The sequence below is a fragment of the Schistocerca piceifrons genome, chromosome 11 (assembly GCF_021461385.2).
Source record: "Schistocerca piceifrons isolate TAMUIC-IGC-003096 chromosome 11, iqSchPice1.1, whole genome shotgun sequence".
In the NCBI taxonomy this organism is placed as follows: Eukaryota; Metazoa; Arthropoda; class Insecta; order Orthoptera; family Acrididae; genus Schistocerca; species Schistocerca piceifrons.
The window spans coordinates 10,571,840-10,590,394 of record NC_060148.1 but is presented as its reverse complement, the minus strand read 5'-3'; the positions used below and the strand labels follow the sequence as shown (position 1 = coordinate 10,590,394).

Genomic DNA, 18,555 nt, shown 5'->3' with positions numbered 1-18,555 from the left:
CACCCTCCCACCACCACCTACTCCAGTCCTGTAACCCGGAAGGTGTACACGATCAAAGGCAGAGCCACGTGTGAAAGCACCCACGTGATCTACCAACTGACCTGCCTACACTATGACGCATTCTATGTGGGAATGACCAGCAACAAACTGTCCATTCGCATGAATGGACACAGGCAGACAGTGTTTGTTGGTAATGAGGGTCACCCTGTGGCTAAACATGCCTTGGTGCACGGCCAGCACATCTTGGCACAGTGTTACACCGTCCGGGTTATCTGGATACTTCCCACTAACACCAACCTATCCGAACTCCGGAGATGGGAACTTGCTCTTCAATATATCCTCTCTTCCCGTTATCCACCAGGCCTCAATCTCCGCTAATTTCAAGTTGCCGCCACTCATACCTCACCTGTCATTCAACAACATCTTTGCCTCTGCACTTCTGCCTCGACTGACATCTCTGCCCAAACTCTTTGTCTTTAAATATGTCTGCTTGTGTCTGTATATGTGTGGATGCATATGTGTGTGTGTGCGAGTGTATACCCGTCCTTTTTTCCCCCTAAGGTAAGTCTTTCCGCTCCTGGGATTGGAATAACTCCTTACCCTCTCCCTTAAAACCCACATCCTTTCGTTTTTCCCTCTCCTTCCCTCTTTCCTGATGAGGCAACAGTTTGTGCGAAAGCTTGAATTTTGTGTGTATGTTTGTGTTTGTTTGTGTGTCTGTCGACCTGCCAGCACTTTCATTTGGTAAGTCACATCATCTTTGTTTACGCATTGCAATCTCGATTTCAATGCTTCGGAAAGTAACATGCGGTGTTTGGTGGAATTCGAATTTATACTTTCGTAATACGAAAATATGCACCGTACATGTTACTGCACATCAAAAATCTTTCCAAAAGGTGTTTTGTTTTCTAAAGCGCTGGGAAATTTTACGCCCATGTATAAAACCATAACCATCAAAGGACTGATAAGTTATACAGTTCTGAGAGAAAATATACTGTCAATAAACAGGGAAAAACTATGTTTCCACCCAGGAGAAAGTGTATGTTTAACTGGGAAATCCGGGAGAAACCCGGGAATTTTTTTTCCTTGCCCACGTATACACCCTGAGGGTGGTCCACTTGTTTTTTGGCCACAGTTTGTTGGTTGCCATTCCTACATAGAATGCAGCACAGAGGTTGCAGCTTAGCTTGTAAATCACAAGATTGATTTCACATGTAGCCCTGCCTTTGGTGGGATAGATGATGTTAGTGACTGGACTGGAGCAGGTGGTGGTAGGAATATGTATGGGACAGGTCTAGCTTCAAGGAATGCGTGTCAGAAACAGAACTGTCATCTGCTACGTTGATAGTGAGATGACCATCAACAGGATCCATGAAGCCATCCGAGCTTCACATTTTCTCCTCCTCTTATAAGATGAGCTGTTCTGCATTTCGCTGGCGTTCGGTGGTGTCTTGTGACAGAGCTTCATGCATAAGCCCCAGTACGTCTGGCAGCTGAAATGTCTTGTTATTTCACAGGACAGATTCCTTAACTTGTCACCAGATCAGTTCTGTTGGAATCAGACTTCAGAGTACAGTACCAACTGTAAAAAATACAGCATTTGTGCAGTTTGCTGGATGCCATGAAAAGTATTGTTTTCCGTGATTCTAAAATTCCTATCACTGTGGCTTGTGTGATACGACATCTGTGTTATAAAGCAATGGACACAGTGCAAATAAAGAGTACTTGATTTTTCATTTTTGTCCCAAAAATTTAAGTTGCAATGTCTCTTTAATTTTTAACATTCTACATCTGCATCTACATCTACATCCATACTCCGCAAGCCACCCGACGGTATGTGGCGAAGGGTACCTTGAGTACCTCTACCGGTTCTCCCTTCTATTCCAGTCTCGTATTGTTCGTGGAAAGAAGGATTGTCGGTATGCCTCTGTGTGGGCTCTAATCTCTCTGATTTTATCCTCATGGTCTCTTTGTGAGACGTACGTAGGAGGGAGCAATATACTGCTTGACTCCTCGGTGAAGGTATGTTCTCTAAACTTCAACAAAAGCCCGTACCGAGCTACTGAGCATCTCTCCTGCAGAGTCTTCCACTGGAGTTTATCTGTCATCTCCGTAATGCTTTCGCGATTACTAAATAATCCTGTAACGAAGCGCGCTGCTCTCCGTCGGATCTTCTCTATCTCTTCTATCGACCCTATCTGGTATGGATCCCACACTGTTGAGCAGTATTTGAGCAGTGGGCGAACAAGCGTACTGTAACCTACTTCCTTTGTTTTCGGATTGCATTTCCTTATGATTCTTCCAATGAATCTGTCTGGCATCTGCTTTACCGACGATCAACTTTATATGATCATTCCATTTTAAATCACTCCTAATGCGTACTCCCAGATAATTTATGGAATTAACTGCTTCCAGTTGCTGACCTGTTATTTTGTAGCTAAATGATCAGGGATCTATCTTTCTATGTATTACACTTGTCTACATTGAGATTCAATTGCCATTCCCTGCACCATGCTTCAATTTGCTGCAGATCCTCCTGCATTTCAGTACAATTTTCCATTGTAACAACCTCTCGATACACCACAGCATCATCTGCAAAAAGCCTTAGTGAACTTCCGATGTCATCCACAAGGTCATTTATGTATATTGTGAATAGTAACGGTCCTACGACACTCCCCTGCGGCACACCTGAAATCACTCTTACTTCGGAAGACTTCTCTCCATTGAGAATGACATGCTGCGTTCTGTTATCTAGAAACTCCTCAATCCAATCACACAATTGGTCTGATCGTCCACATGCTCTTATTTTGTTCATTAAACGACTGTGGGCAACTGTATCGAACGCTTTGCGGAAGTCGAGAAACACGGCATCTACCTGGGAACCCGTGTCTGTGGCCCTCTGAGTCTCGTGGACGAATAGCGCGAGCTGGGTTTCACACGACCGTCTTTTTCGAAACCTGTGCTGATTCCTACAGAGTATACACTCCTGGAAATGGAAAAAAGAACACATTGACACCGGTGTGTCAGACCCACCATACTTGCTCCGGACACTGCGAGAGGGCTGTACAAGCAATGATCACACGCACGGCACAGCGGACACACCAGGAACCGCAGTGTTGGCCGTCGAATGGCGCTAGCTGCGCAGCATTTGTGCGCCGCCGCCGTCAGTGTCAGCCAGTTTGCCGTGGGATACGGAGCTCCATCGCAGTCTTTAACACTGGTAGCATGCCGCGACAGTGTGGACGTGAACCGTATGTGCAGTTGTCGGACTTTGAGCGAGGGCGTGTAGTGGGCATGCGGGAGGCCAGGTGGACGTACTGCCGAATTGCTCAACACGTGGGGCGTGAGGTCTCCACAGTACATCGATGTTGTCGCCAGTGGTCGGCGGAAGGTGCACGTGCCCGTCGACCTGGGACCGGACCGCAGCGACGCACGGATGCACGCCAAGACCGTAGGATCCTACACAGTGCTGTAGGGGACCGCACCGCCACTTCCCAGCAAATTAGGGACACTGTGGCTCCTGGGGTATCGGCGAGGACCATTCGCAACCGTCTCCATGAAGCTGGGCTACGGTCCCGCACACCGTTAGCCCGTCTTCCGCTCACGCCCCAACATCGTGCAGCCCGCCTCCAGTGGTGTCGCGACAGGCGTGAATGGAGGGACGAATGGAGACGTGTCGTCTTCAGCGATGAGAGTCGCTTCTGCCTTGGTGCCAATGATGGTCGTATGCGTGTTTGGCGCCGTGCAGGTGAGCGCCACAATCAGGACAGCATACGACCGAGGCACACAGGGCCAACACCCAGCATCATGGTGTGGGGAGCGGTCTCCTACACTGGCCGTACACCACTGGTGATCGTCGAGGGGACGCTGAATAGTGCACGGTACATCTAAACCGTCATCGAACCCATCGTTCTACCATTCCTAGACCGGCAAAGGAACTTGCTGTTCCAACAGGACAATGCACGTCCGCATGTATCCCGTGCCACCCAACGTGCTCTAGAAGGTGTAAGTCAACTACCCTGGCCAGCAAGATCTCCGGATCTGTCCCCCATTGAGCATGTTTGGGACTGGATGAAGTGTCGTCTCACGCGGTCTGCACGTCCAGCACGAACGCTGGTCCAACTGAGGCGCCAGGTGGAAATGGCATGGCAAGCCGTTCCACAGGACTACATCCAGCATCTCTACGATTGTCTCCATGGGAGAATAGCAGCCTGCATTGCTGCGAAAGGTGGATATACACTGTACTAGTGCCGACATTGTGCATGCTCTGTTGCCTGTGTCTATGTGCCTGTGGTTCTGTCAGTGTGATCATGTGATGTATCTGACCCCAGGAATGTGTCAATAAAGTTTCCCCTTCCTGGGACAATGAATTCACTGTGTTCTTATTTCAATTTCCAGGAGTGTATTTCTAGTCTGCAGAAAAGTCATTATACTCGAACATAATACGTGTTCCAAAATTCCGCAACTGATCGACGTTAGAGATATAGGTCTATAGTTCTGCACATCTGTTCGACGTCCCTTCTTGAAGACGGGGATGACCTGTGCCCACTTTCCAATCCTTTGGAACGCTACGCTCTTCTAGAGACCTACGGTACACCGCTGCAAGAAGGGGGGCAAGTTCCTTTGTGTACTCTGTGTAAAATCTTTTGTAACAGTCTTTTATAAAATATCGATAACTGAGAATTTATGTTTTCAATGAAAACTGGAATTTTGCATGCAGTATGTAATTATAAATAAGATGATGTTCATTTTTCATTAGAAAATAAGGATGATTAGGTATGTGTTAGTTGTCAGATATTTGATGAATTTTGTATTTAATTGATGTAAACATTCAAATTGGCAAAAGAAGACCAAAGTGAGATTCCAGTCAGCGATATGTAGGATACCTGACTACCATTCTCTAACACACCAATTTAGCCACACATCTCGTTTTCAGAAACTCCTCAACTTTTGATAAGTGTCTTGGAAAATTCCAAAGCCAACTTTCTCTATAAACTTCTGAAAACATTAAGAACAACCTGTTTCTCAATTTTTTAAAATTGTGTCCCACACATGTGTTAAAATACGTAGCAGGAAGCACCGTCAGACATTTTCCCGGTTTGTATTAACAGCACAACAATCCAAGCATAACTTGCATTACAGAGACTGCAGCTGTACACAGTTTTTGAAATAAAAACTACATACATAAATCATGATTGAGAAAAACATTGATGACCATTAATAAATTAGAATATCTTAAAAATTTCATTTGCAATAAGATAGTAATAATGTGACTAACACACAAGCAGGACCTACTTGCCAGACATTAATAGCATCAGCTTGTGTACAATTCAGCTGTTGATAATGTTTGTGTGTGTTTGTCAGTTTTATGCGTACAGTAGATGAAGTATACACACAATATTCTTATGGTGGTAGCCCCTTCTGATGCTTTGCCATGCCCAACCGCATTGGTGAAAGACATTATTATGAGGGCTATTCAGAAAATAGGGAACGTTTCCATCTGATGCCGCTAGGTGCGCGCCGATCGCGTGTATTTTGATATGTGCGTACTTGGCAGCTTAGTCGGTATCCATCCGTGACAGTGGGAACGTCTCTGCGCATCTGGTTTTTTCGATATTCAAATTTGAAATGTGTGCTGTAATCGAAAATCCCGCCAGTTGTGAGATGTTGTCTGTGACACGGTTTTTGTTTTCAAAAAACCTGAAACTTGTAGAAATTTATCGTGAACTGTGTAAAGTGCACAGAAACAACGCAGTAAGTGAATGTTCTGTCCGGACATGGTACGTTCTGTTTAAAAATGGCTGAACCAACGTTCATTATGAAGAGAAGAGTGGACGCCCGAGCATTGTGACTGACGATCTTGTCTTTTAAGTCGATAAAATGATTCGTGAAAACTGTCGCTTCACAATAACGAAGCTTTCACTTCCTTTTCCACAAGTTTCACGGACTTTCTTGTTTGGAATTGTCACTCAAAAGCTAGACTACCACAAATTTTGTGCACAATGGGTGCCCAAAATGCTTAGAGCACCATAAAGAACAGCGAATGGGGGCAATGTTGACATTTCTGGAGGCCTACTACAAACATGGTGATTCATTACTGGATCGAATCATAACTGGTGATGAGATTTGGGTTAAACACACAAATTGCGATACAAAATTACAGTCCGTGGAGTGGGGGCACACGAGGTCCCCCCAGAAACCAAGAAAATGTTTGCAAACCTTGTCAGCAAAGAAGTTGATGGCGACAGTGTTTTGGGATAGGCAAGGCGTGCTTCTTATTGATTTTCTTGAATGTGGAACAACCATAAATTCCGCCCGGTACTGTCAAACTTTGCACAGCCTTAGAAGAGCAGTTCAAAACAAATGCCGAGGAAAGCTGATGTTCAAAATTTTGTTTTTGCGCAACATTGCCCGACCTCACATGGCAAACCCCACTAAAGAACTCCTTAATTAATTAAGATAGTAAATTTTCTCTCATTCGCCCCACAGCCCCGATCTTGCACCAAGCGACTTCCGTTGTTTCCCAAGATGAAGAACTGGCTTGCAACGCAGCGCTTTGACGACAACGCGGAACTCCACGTGGGAGTGAATCATTGGCTGAAGTGTCAGGCAACAGAATGTTTTCAAAGCTTGTCCACCGCTATGTTAAGTGCCTCAGTGTGTTTGCCGACTATATGGAAAGTAGTATGTCAGTCATTCTTTGAGATGTATATAATAAAAGGTATTTCTTGTATTTAGCCTTTTTTTTTTTTTTTTTTTTTTTTTTTTTTTTTTTTTTTTTTTTTTTTTTTTTAAACTGAACTCCTGCGCTATATCCCCACACAGTCCAAATCCTTCCACCGATCACAGAACCAGCTACAAAGGAGTTCCCACAATTTACATTTGTTTCTGAATAGCCCTCGTAAATATACCATCAAGAACTATTCTGTACAAAAAGTAGGTCTCTAGACAAGTCTGGCGTACTCTGTGGCAACTCTCTCCAAGGTCAGTCCTGCTATGTTGCAGCATGACGACAGGCTCCATCACGTCGACGGGACAGCCGGGCGGTAGCGACCGGTCATTGGGGCTGAAGACGCAGATTTCGACGGCTTTTGGTGGACTGCTGGACCGAGCCCTCAACAACCGGCTGGAGAAGGGAGTCGGACCGAGGTAAGTGGAGGAGTGCGTCACTCCGTTTGTACACACTTCTCTGGGGCCTGCACCGTCACCTGTGTACTTCAAGTCTTGTAAACTTGTGTGTTACAGTAGATGCGTAATGTGTGTCATCTGTTGAATAAGTGCATACTGGGTGTATACACCCCAGGAAATCTGGGAAAAACAGAGGAATTTTTTCATCTGGGAGAAACCCGGGAATTTTTTCATCTGGGAGAAACCTGGGAATTTTTTTTAGAATTCTGGGAATTTTTTGCTGTTTTGGTTTTTGTTTAAATTTGTGTAATTTTGACTAGTAAGAACTGATACTCTAACAAAGAATTTTACTTTGGTCTGCTACTGCAGAATAATACTGCAGCAAGAAAACATAAACGAAACAATAACACCATAACAAAATCTTAGTTGCAAAGAAAATGCACAGTTTACAGCAAAACAAACTGCACAAATGAGCATCTGCTGACAGCGAAATGTGTCGAAGGTGTGAGGACAAAAACTGTGCAATACTTCACAACAACAAACAGCTTTTGATGACTATAATATCACAACTGTTTACATTTCTAAGAAGTCATGGGAAAATATTGTGAATGGTGGTTTGAGAAGCATTATTTTCAAAGTAGATTTCCTGTTATGCATGGTGAATTATGTTAAGAGTGAGAATGTGTGATGAATTTCTTAAATTGCGGCGCGTTTGACTCCCATTAAAAACTTAACACCTTGAGGACACCCGCTTAGACATATTTTGGGTCCATAAGACCAGCCATTGATGCCATTGTTTAAAACTTACCAGCATATTTGTGTTTGTTATATGTTAAAGGTTAATACGCTAAAACAGACTGAGCCTCGAGGTTAGTTTTCCATTAAAGTATATTGATAATTTTTTACTTATGGACCATCTGACAGCAACTAAATAAAACACAATTTTAGTGCCATACGCGTTTTGCCTTTATTTTCTGCAAGGCATCATCAGTGGCTGGTTGCGTGGACAATTTCTCACATATTACTCTCCTGTTACATTTTTGGTGTTGTTCTTCTTCTTATGAACGCCAATTTGCGGTTTTTTCCACATTCCACAGCACTATGCACTGAACCCTTGTTTAAATGCAATGAAGAAGAACAACACCAAAAATGTAACAGGAGAGTAATATGTAAGAAATTGTCCACGCAACCAGCCACTGATGATGCCTTGCACAAAATAAAGGCGAAACGCGTATGGCACTAAAATTGTGTTTTATTCAGTTGCTGTCAGACGGTCCATAAGTAAAAAATTATCAATATACCGTAATATTACACGCAACCGAGGAAGACAGGACTACAATTAGTTTTCCATATTTGTTTCAGTTCTTTCGTAGATTTCTAGTTTTGCAAGAATGATGGCAAAAAGTATAGTTATCCTCCAGAAAAAAAATGTGAGGTGAATTCTTCAGCAGTTTGCACGTGATTGGCTTTTCTATGAAAATGTCAGAACATTTATTCAGTCAGGTAACCCACGAAACGATCAGTGCACAGCAGTGAAATTTATAATTGTGCTTGTCAGAAATATTCAGTTGCTGCAAATTAAGGTGTGCTCTGAGGATCCTACCTGCACACACCTCAGAAAAAACAGCAAAAAAATTTTGACGATCAGTATTATAAGTGAAAGCTTAGCTTGTCATGGAGCTATATTGAATATATATATATTAATTTAAACCATTAACGTTTCCTATTTGTGTGTTTGGGTCACTTAAAAGTGATGTTGCTATTGGCTGACTTCATTACAAGTCCTGTACTCTGAATATCTGCTGTCATTGTTTGGTAAATCACGTAACACAAGTTACGATTGGCTGACAACAGCACATAGCAATGTCGATTTCATTGCTCCGAAAGTTACTGTGCTGTAATTGGTGGAATTTGTGTTGGTATTTTCGTAATATGAAACTATGCCGTGTACGTGTTACCACGTATCAATGATCTTTCCAAAATGCATTGCTTTTGCTGTGTTTAGTTTCCTAAAGTGCTGGGAAGTTTTACACCAGCATATAATACCTTCACCATTCAAAGGATTTGTAAGTTTTACAGCTCCAAAGAAAAGTATGTTGTTGCTTAACATAGAAAAAAGTGTATTTCCAGCCAGGAAAAGTGTGTTTTCACTTGGGGGCGGGGGAATGCATTTTTGACTTGGAAATCCAGGAATTTTTTTCATGTCCACATATACATCCTGACATACACCAAAACTGTGTAAGGAACAAACTATTTTTCTCGTAAACTCTTTTTCTCTTCACCATCAAGTGGGTGTGCTTATGTATAAAGTGCACCAATCACAAATAACATTGTCTTGACCATTCCATTGTCATTTTACAGTTGCAAGCCCATGCCTATTTCTTCATCATTGCTTCAGCTTACACAGTGATCAGTTATGTTGTATGGCCAAGTGAGCTGCAGTAATATAATATAAACAGTGAGATAGGTGAGAACAAATTTAAAATCGGTGTGAAATAATGTCCCAGGTTCTGAGATTACAGAACAACCCCACAATGAGGCAGTTGTCTACAAGATAATTAGTAATTGAATCAGCGGTCAGCTGGGTTTTGTTGCAGCTGCGCCATTTAATGCTCTTAGTGGGTCATTACTGTGGGGTAACACTTGTACATGCCAACAGTGATACAGTGAAATTTTCTGTTATCGTTGTTCTATTAAACAGTGATCTAGTTCATTTGGTATGCCTATTTTATCACTGTTTTATTAGCCCACATTAAACTGTGATTAATATTAAATCATGTTTTGGAATAAATAAAGCAGCATGAGAATTGTAAAGAAACAGTCATAGAATTGTGAAGTTATCACTCTCAATTATCAGTACTTTTTTGGCATCTGCAAGTGACAGCACTTCCTCTCGAGTTGTGTACCTCAGCACTTCATTGATGTTGATGAAATGGGATGGGAGATATCATATTGAGAAATGTTGTGCAGTGGTTTCTAAGCTGAGCTTACAGCTGATCTGAACACTGGAGGTTGTCAACATCCTCCAAAACTTTTCTTTGAAGATTGTCCCAATGAAGTCCGTTTCTCTATTGGTCAGTAGTCCTTCAAGTAGTCATAGAAGCTCCTTCAAATTTGTGCGTCTCTTATCTGTTCCTAAGCCTTTCTGCATCACCTGGCCACTTTCTGATGAGCACTCTTCTCAAATCTGGGTGGAAACCAACAATTTTGATGTTACTGGCACCACAAAACACAATTTGCAAAATTTACATGGTAAATAGCTGGGAACCTTAAAGGTCAGTGGCCATGAAGCCCTCATGCGTGCAGTTTATTTCCTATAGTTTGGACTGAAATAATTATGTTACATTTTGCAAGGCACGGTCCCTAAGGCACAGAAATCAGTCATCTTGTGCGGTGGTAACCCATGGTTCTCCTTGATGCCTTTCTTCTGGAAGGTCAAATTGTTGATAACAACTCAGCATTCTTGAAATTACACCATTTTTCATATTCAAAGCCTTTGCAGCATCAGCTCGTATTCCATAATTTTCAGTTGTGCCAGTCACCTTAAACATTTTCTCACAGTTTAAATAACAGCGTTCTGCCATCATTAAATCTCTCTTTAACTGTTTGTTATGATTTTGTGCATTTATTAGTTACTTAATTCAATGTAACAGTGCTGTGCTGGTTACTGTAGTAACCTAGAAGAATACAAATGACTAGTACTCGAACAGTGGAATATCCAGGATGGAATGTAACAGTATTATGAGAAGCAAAGTTGCTACTCAGTCTATAGCAACGATGGTGAGTTGCAGAAAGGCACAACAAAAAGACTGGCAGCTTCCAGAGTCTCTCTCTCTCTCTCTCTCTCTCTCTCTCTCTCTCTCTCTCTCTCTCTCTGTGTGTGTGTGTGTGTGTGTGTGTGTGTGTGTCTATTTTTGACAAAGACTTTGTTGGCCAAAAACTGACATTCCGACAGTCTTTTTGTTGTGCCTTTCCACAACTCAGCATCTCTCCTATATGGTGAGTAGCAATTATCCTTTTCATTATAAACAACTAATACCTTTTTCATATCCTGAGGTTTGTTACATGATTGCCATCAATAGGTGTGGTATGAGTATTCAGCAAAAAAATTTTTCATCCATAGATAAAGAAAGTAGGTCTTTGTACAGATTGCCTATTCTCATTAATAACAGCTTTTTTCTCCATACAGTACGATCCTGTTGTGCAGTCAAATATACTTAAAAATTTAAGTAAAATTGTGTTTATTATTGGTGACATTAGCGTATACATAACTATTTTTATTAGCTCTGGATGAAACATTTTTTGTGCCCATTCGTACTACACATGTGGATGGAAATAATGTGTCATATATGGCAATGTGATTATAAGCAACGCTGGCTAAATGCAAAAGTTGCTGAACACAAAGTAGGTCGATGAGTTCGTTGATAGTATGCCAGTCATTGCGGTTCTAAGAATTCTGCTTTTGGCCTGTCTTCTACTTTCCCTTCTGTGGGAGAGCACCACCTCCCACTTTTTATCGCATATTGCTAGACGTCGTGTCGAATCCTGCCTAGTCACCGAATATGGGGTGTCTAGGAAACCTGCTGTCTCCGGTCACAAGACAAACAATTCAAGCAAATCATATTAATGAGTTTTATTACGAAAAGTAAACAACAATACTTAACTTTGAAAATTACATATACACTACTGGCCATTAAAATTGCTACACCACGAAGATGACGTGCTACAGGCACAAAATTTAACTGACAGGAAGAAGATGCTGTGATATGCAAATGATTAGCTTTTCTGAGCATTCACACAAGGTTGGCACCGGTGGCATCACCTACAACGTGCTGACATGAGGAAAGTTTCCAACCGATTTCTCATACACAAACAGCAGTTCCCGGTTGAAACGTTGTTGTGGTGCCTCGTGTAAGGAGGAGAAATGCGTACCATCACGTTTCCGACTTTGATAAAGGTCGGATTGTAGCCTATCACGATTGCGGTTTATCGTATCGCGTCATTGCTGCTCGAATTGGTCGAGTTCCAATGACTGTTGGCAGAATACGGAATCAGTAGGTTCATGAGGGTAATATGGAACACCGTGCTGGATCCCAATGGCCTCGTATCACTAGCAGTCGAGATGACAGGCATCCTATCCGCACGGCTGTAACGGATCGTGCAGCCACTTATCGATCCCCGAGTCAACAGAAGGGGACGTTTGCAAGACGACAACCATCTGCATGAACAGGTCGACTACGTTTGCAGCAGCACAGACTATCAGCTCTGAGACCGTGGCTGCGGTTACCCTTGCCGCTGCATCACAGACAGGAGCGCCTCCGATGGTGTACTTGACGCCGAACCTGGGTGCACGAATGGCAAAACGTCATTTTTTCGGATGAATCCAGGTTCTGTTTACAGCATCGTGATGGTCGCATCTGTGTTTGGTGACATCGCGGTGAACGCACATTGGAAGTGTGTATTCGTCATCTCCATACTGGCGTATCATCTGGTGTGATGGTATGGGGTGCCATTGGTTACACGTCTCGGTCACTTCTTGTTCGCATTGACGGCACTTTGAACAGTGGATGTTACATTTCAGACGTGTTATGACCTGTGGCTCTACCCTTCGTTCGATCCCTGCGAAACCCTATATTTCAGCAGGATAATGCACGACTGCATGTTGCAGGTTCTGTAAGGGCCTTTCTGGATACAGAAAATGATTGACTGCTGCCCAGGCCAGCACATTCTCCAGATCTCTCACCAATTGAAAACGGCCGGTGAATGGTGGCCGAGCAACTGGCTTGTCACAATACGCCAGTCACTACTCTCGATGAACTGTGGTATCGTGTTGAAGCTGCACGGGCAGCTGTACCTGTACATGCAATCGGAGCTCTGTTTGACTCGATGCCCAGCGCTATCGAGGCCATTATTACGGCAGGAGGTGGTTGTTCTGGGTACTGATTTCTCAGAATCTATGCACCCAAATCCCGTGAAAATGTAGTCAGATTCAGTTCTAGTATAATATATTTGTCCAATGAATACCCGTTTATCATGTGCATTTTTCTCAGTGTAGCAATTTTAATGGCCAGTAGTGTTTGTCGCTAGCAAAGGACGACATCCGAAATAAATAGGCTTCTTCAGTATATACGATTCCTAATACAAGCGAAGTAATATAGTAGACGCTTCTATTCAGGTAGCTAGCCCTGGAACTCCTCTTCGACTGGGCCGTGACCTGTCGGGCGTGCCGCTTATGTCCTCTTCACGTACTGGCTGCTGCTGTCGCGTTGCCGTTCTGGAGAGGGGTCGGTCAGCATGAAGGTGGCTGACATCTCGTCACAGCCCTCTCTGCTCTATCATTCCCGACTGGCGTGCCGGCACTCTACTTTGCACTCTAGCACATCGTCCGTGGATTGAATCTACCTGTCAGACTGACAGGTGTGCTGGCCAGGCTGTATGTGGTTTTTAGGTGGTTTGCCACGTCTGACCAGGTGCATACTGTGCTCCCACCAGTGTCCCACCTCAGTTACACAATCCACAAACAATTTGAAAATGTTCTCACACTTTCACACGGGATAACAAATTCACATAGACATGTGCTGTACACCATTGCCAAATATAGATTAACGTGCCTACCCTGTGAAGGTATGGGATAAGACCAGAGAAAAGATCATGATTTGTGGACACGAACAGAACATTTAACTAAAAGCTTCTTTGGCTCTAACACTTCTAGAGATCAGAACGTTTGCATAGCACTAAAAATTATTTTGGTAGTATGTAATAATGTAATATACAACCAAAATCGCTGTTAAACTAGTCAGCAGGCGTAGTTGAGTGCTTCCCCACGCCGACGGTTGATGCCCCTTCCCAGCTAGCGATCAAATTATTTTTGTCTGTCTAACGTAGACCTAGAGTTAGACTGTAAATCACTTTGTCACCACAGTACTAATTATTTCAGAATGTCATTCTCGTGGCACAACACATTTGTCTATAGTACGATGTGCAACGGCTTTTACTAGGAACTGAAATTAACGTGGCACCGTTTGATGAATACGAAAGTGTTATTGTAGTACTGGAATGTGCCAGCATTGGTGAAGAATGGTTCACAAGTGAATGAATCGTTATCAGTAACTATGCTGTAACATAAGTAATTAGGCCTTGTAAAAAAGAATTTTTGTATTTGCACATTTGGTGTAAGTGTGAACTGTGGAGGAGAGCTGTCAGTGGAGTCGCGGTTGCAGTGACCACCTCCACAGCGTCGACGGGCCGATGCCGAGCCAGCTGCGAGAGCAGACTACTTATTGCCCCGCATCCTCCTCCGCGTCGGAAACGTCAGCGCCGGGCCGGTGGCATCGTGTGTACGACACCGAGCTGGCGAAAAAGGTGCGGCAGCAGCTGACGTCCCAACCTCCCCAGCGCGCGGTAGATGGCTCTGCCAAAAACTCTGACTCGCATCGCTTCGCCTGCTCGTACTGCGAGAGCCGGTGAGTGGCCGGGCTGCTAGTCTACTTGCGCATTCTGCGCTTCTCACTTGGGATACCTAGCTGTTGCATACGTCTGGAAGTAGTCGAAACTGCAGTGAACCCAGGAATATTTTGAGTGTTTCACTGTAAGGGGGCTGCGACGGACGTCAGTCATCCGATTTTCAAAAATTATTTTTTTATTTTGCTGCTATACATTTTCCTGACGTATGTTTGCCCTTTTAGCTGTTGTGAATATTTAGTTTAGTATTGACAGTCGAAAAGGTCCGCTATATATCTATATAAACAATTTAACAGACAATCTGAGCAGCCGTCTTAGGTTGTTTGCAGACGATGCTGTCATTTATCGTCTGGCAAACTCGGCAGAAGATCGAAACAAATTGCAAAACTATTTAGAAAAGACATCTGAATGGTGCAAAAATTGGCAGTTGACACTAAATAACGAAAAGTATGACGTCACCCACACGAGTGCTAAAAGTAGTCCGTTAAACTTCAGTTACACAATAAATCAGTCTAATCTAAAAACTGAAAATTCAACTAAATAACTAGGAATTATAATTATGAACAATTTAAATTGGAAAGAACACATAGAAAATGTTGTGAGGAAGGCAAACCCTGACTGCGTTTTATTGACAGAACACTTTGAAAATGTAACAGATCTACTAAGGGGCTGCCTATGCCACTCTTGTCCGTCCTCTTTTAGAATACAGCTGCCCGGTATGGGATCCTTACCAGACAGGACTGATGGAGTACATCGAAAAAGTTCAAAGAATGGCAGCACGTTTTGTATTATCATGAAATAGGGGAGAGTGTGTCTCTGAATTGATACCGGATTTGGGATTGATACCATAAAACAGAGATGTTTTTCACTGCGGCAGAATCTTTTCACGAAATTTCAGTCACCAACTTGCTCCTCCGAATTCAAAATCACGTTGTGAAATAAGAGAAATCAGAGCTCACATGGAAAGATTTAGGTGTTTGTTTTTCCCCCGCACTATACGAGATTGGAATAATACAGAATTATTGTGAAGGCTGGTTTGATGAACACTCTGCCAGGCAGTTACGTGTGATCTGCAGAGTATCCATGTAGATGTAGATATGTACGTGTTTTCAAGTGCTCAGTGAGTTTTTAACATCGAAAAAGATGGATCAAAGAATTTGCATTAAATTTTGCTTGAAAAATGGAATAAAATGCAGCCTCACATGTTGATTGTAGCTTTTGGCATATTTATTATGAGTAAAAGAAAAATTTACGAGTAGTGAATAAGTTTCAAAGAGGGTCGAGAAGTCACTGAAGACAATGACTGCCCCAGACGCCCTAGCACGCCAGTTTCTGACATCAGTGTGGAAGAAGGAAAGAAAATAGTTTTGGAAAATTGCCGAATCACCGTCAGAAAGATTGCCGGAACTGTCTGTATATCCTTTGGCACCTGCTGAGAAATTTCTTCAAACGATTTGGACACAAAATGTGTAGCAGCAATGTTTGTCGAATTTTGACTACGTATGATGTCGCGTAGACGTCGCTCAGGAATTGCCGAACGAACGGATATACAGGTTCGAACAACCGGAAGGATTGAGACCGAAAAAAATTTGACAAATTTGATCACGTGGAGAGTCTTCTCACTGCTTTCTTCCATTACAGTGGTATAGTGTATCAAGAATTTCTGCCTTACGGGCATACAGTCAGTAAGAAAGTTATGTGCCACTTTCATTGAAGCGACCCAAAGAAAAGATCAGAGTTGTGGTAGAACGACTCGTGGAAATTTCATCACAGTAATGCTTTCACTCGTATCTCGGTGACTGTATGCACCGGACGTGGCACGCTGAGGCTTCTCTGTGTGTTGAAGCCTGAAGAGAACTGTGGAAGGACGTCATTTCACCACCACTGTTGAGGTAAAAACAAAATCACTGAAGCAGCTGAACACCGTAACGAAAAGTGACTTCCAGAAGTGCTTCCAAGATTGTAAAAAGTGCTGGGAAAAGTGTATTACGACAGTTGCCCAGAAAGTAATGCGACACATTTTTTTCTCAGCCGAAAACAGTGCTACAAATGGAAAACGTTACGTATGTATTATTTGAAGTCTCCTGAATGAGTGTGCCAAGTTTGTCAGTTCCGAGAGACCGCGTAGCTGCAGGACAGTTTCAAAATGGCTTCTGTAGGTGATGTACATTACAAGCAATGTGCCGTCACTGAATTTTTCACTGCAAAGAAAAGAAACTGTGGGGAATATTTACAAACACACACTGCTGTCAACAGGAGTGCAGTTAGTCGCTGTGCACGGAGGGTGACGTCACCAGAAGGCGGCTCGGCGGAGCTCCACGATTTGCAGCGGTCAGGGAGACCATCCACGGCTGTCCAACTGACCTAGCCCACTTGGACTTGTTTGGGTCAATAAAGGATGCCATTTGTGGAAGACATTTATGGCCGATGAGGAGGCGATTACACACTGAAGCACTGGCTCCGCCACCAGGACGAGGGTTGCTACCGACAGGGCAGACACGCCCTCGATTCACTCTAGAGGAAGGCCAGAGAATGAGATGGAGATTACGTGGGAAAGTAGGGTGTGTAGGTGAAACACCATTCTTTCGTGTGTGTAATTCTGAAGAATAATAATGCGGTCTATTACTTTCGGGGCCACCCCTCATCTTAGGGGAAGTCGTTTGACTGGGACAAAGTTGATAATGAATAAATAAAAATTCTTGAAGATGAACAATTATTCATATTACTTTTTTTATCATGTCTGCACAATACTGCATATGCGAACAGTATGGGTTGTGTGTTTTGTTTGGTAACCAACATTTTAAATTCATTTCACAGTACCTGCTGTTTACAACTGCAATACACACTTTACTCGTTGAGCTTAAGCTAGCGTTGAGCAGTACTGTTCTATCGTAGGCTATTTTCCATCGTGTTAGTTGTACATTGTCAGTGATATATGACAGTACGAACGTATTCACCGGGGGAGTATCGGTTGATGTGCACTTCATTTGTGGTTTCGCCGAATGCAGTGGAAGAATGGTGCGACAGTGCCGTGCCGAGCCGTTCTCGCAGCGACGGCAATCGCGTCGCACTGTGTTTGTGTCAGTCTGAGACTTGTCGCATTAATCTTTGTTTTGTGTTGTAAGTGTCGGCACAGAAACAAATGTAAATTGTGGGAACTCCTTTGTAGCTGGTTCTGTGATCGGTGGAAGGATTTGGACTGTGTGGGGATATGGCACAGGAGATCAGTTTGCGGACTAGCTCTGCAGGTAGTACCTGTCTGTGAAGGCCTTTTGTGATCCCATCGGCGTACTGGGTGATAGAGTTCTCGTCACTGCAGGTAATCTCTGCCTGGGTGGCTAAGCTGTGTGGGAGGGATTAGGTAATGATGTGAAATGAGGGGGTAAGAATTTGGGGGAGAGATCAAAGTTTCACTACAGCAAAAGGTGTGTTTTTCTGTGATTTAGGTGGCGATATTTAGGTGGTTTTATATGTTGAGCGATTTGATAAGAATCGGGTGCAACTACCTTGAAGGTTTGCCATTTGGAAATAGGATGTAGCAAAGATACTGATGGAGTATGGCTCGGAACAACAGTGGTGGTGGTTGACCAGGAGGGGATGATCGTAGAGAGAGATAAACAAGAATAGACAATCAGTGAGAAGGCTATATACCAGGTCTGGTAAGTAGGTTTGAATGCAAATAGAGGTGAAGAGCTTATTCAAATTTTTCGTGTAACCCTATTCCGTATGTTTTGAGGCAATAGGCAGCAATAAAGGAATCCAAAGAATGGCAGACAGGGGCTGTTGGGTGATACTGAAGCATGTCTAACTGGGGTTACCACAGGTTGTGGAAATCAGTGAATTTCAAACATATCGGGAAAATCTCTTTTTTGTCTCAGTAGATCAAATGATTTGTTTACTGAGGCATCGTGCTGGCTGGGTGCAGCTGAGCACGTGCGCCAGTTCCCTACTCCCTGGTTCCTATTG

General features: G+C 43.2%; 1 protein-coding gene across 1 annotated transcript in view; it reads left to right on the top strand.

Annotated features, from left to right (window-relative positions):
- LOC124720210 overlaps positions 1-18,555 on the top strand; it is a 278,016-nt gene that overhangs the window by 134,362 nt on the left and 125,099 nt on the right. The window contains exon 13 of the mRNA XM_047245533.1: positions 7,006-7,149. Within this exon, the coding sequence (XP_047101489.1) occupies positions 7,006-7,149 (144 nt within the window). The remainder of the gene's footprint in view (positions 1-7,005; positions 7,150-18,555) is intronic.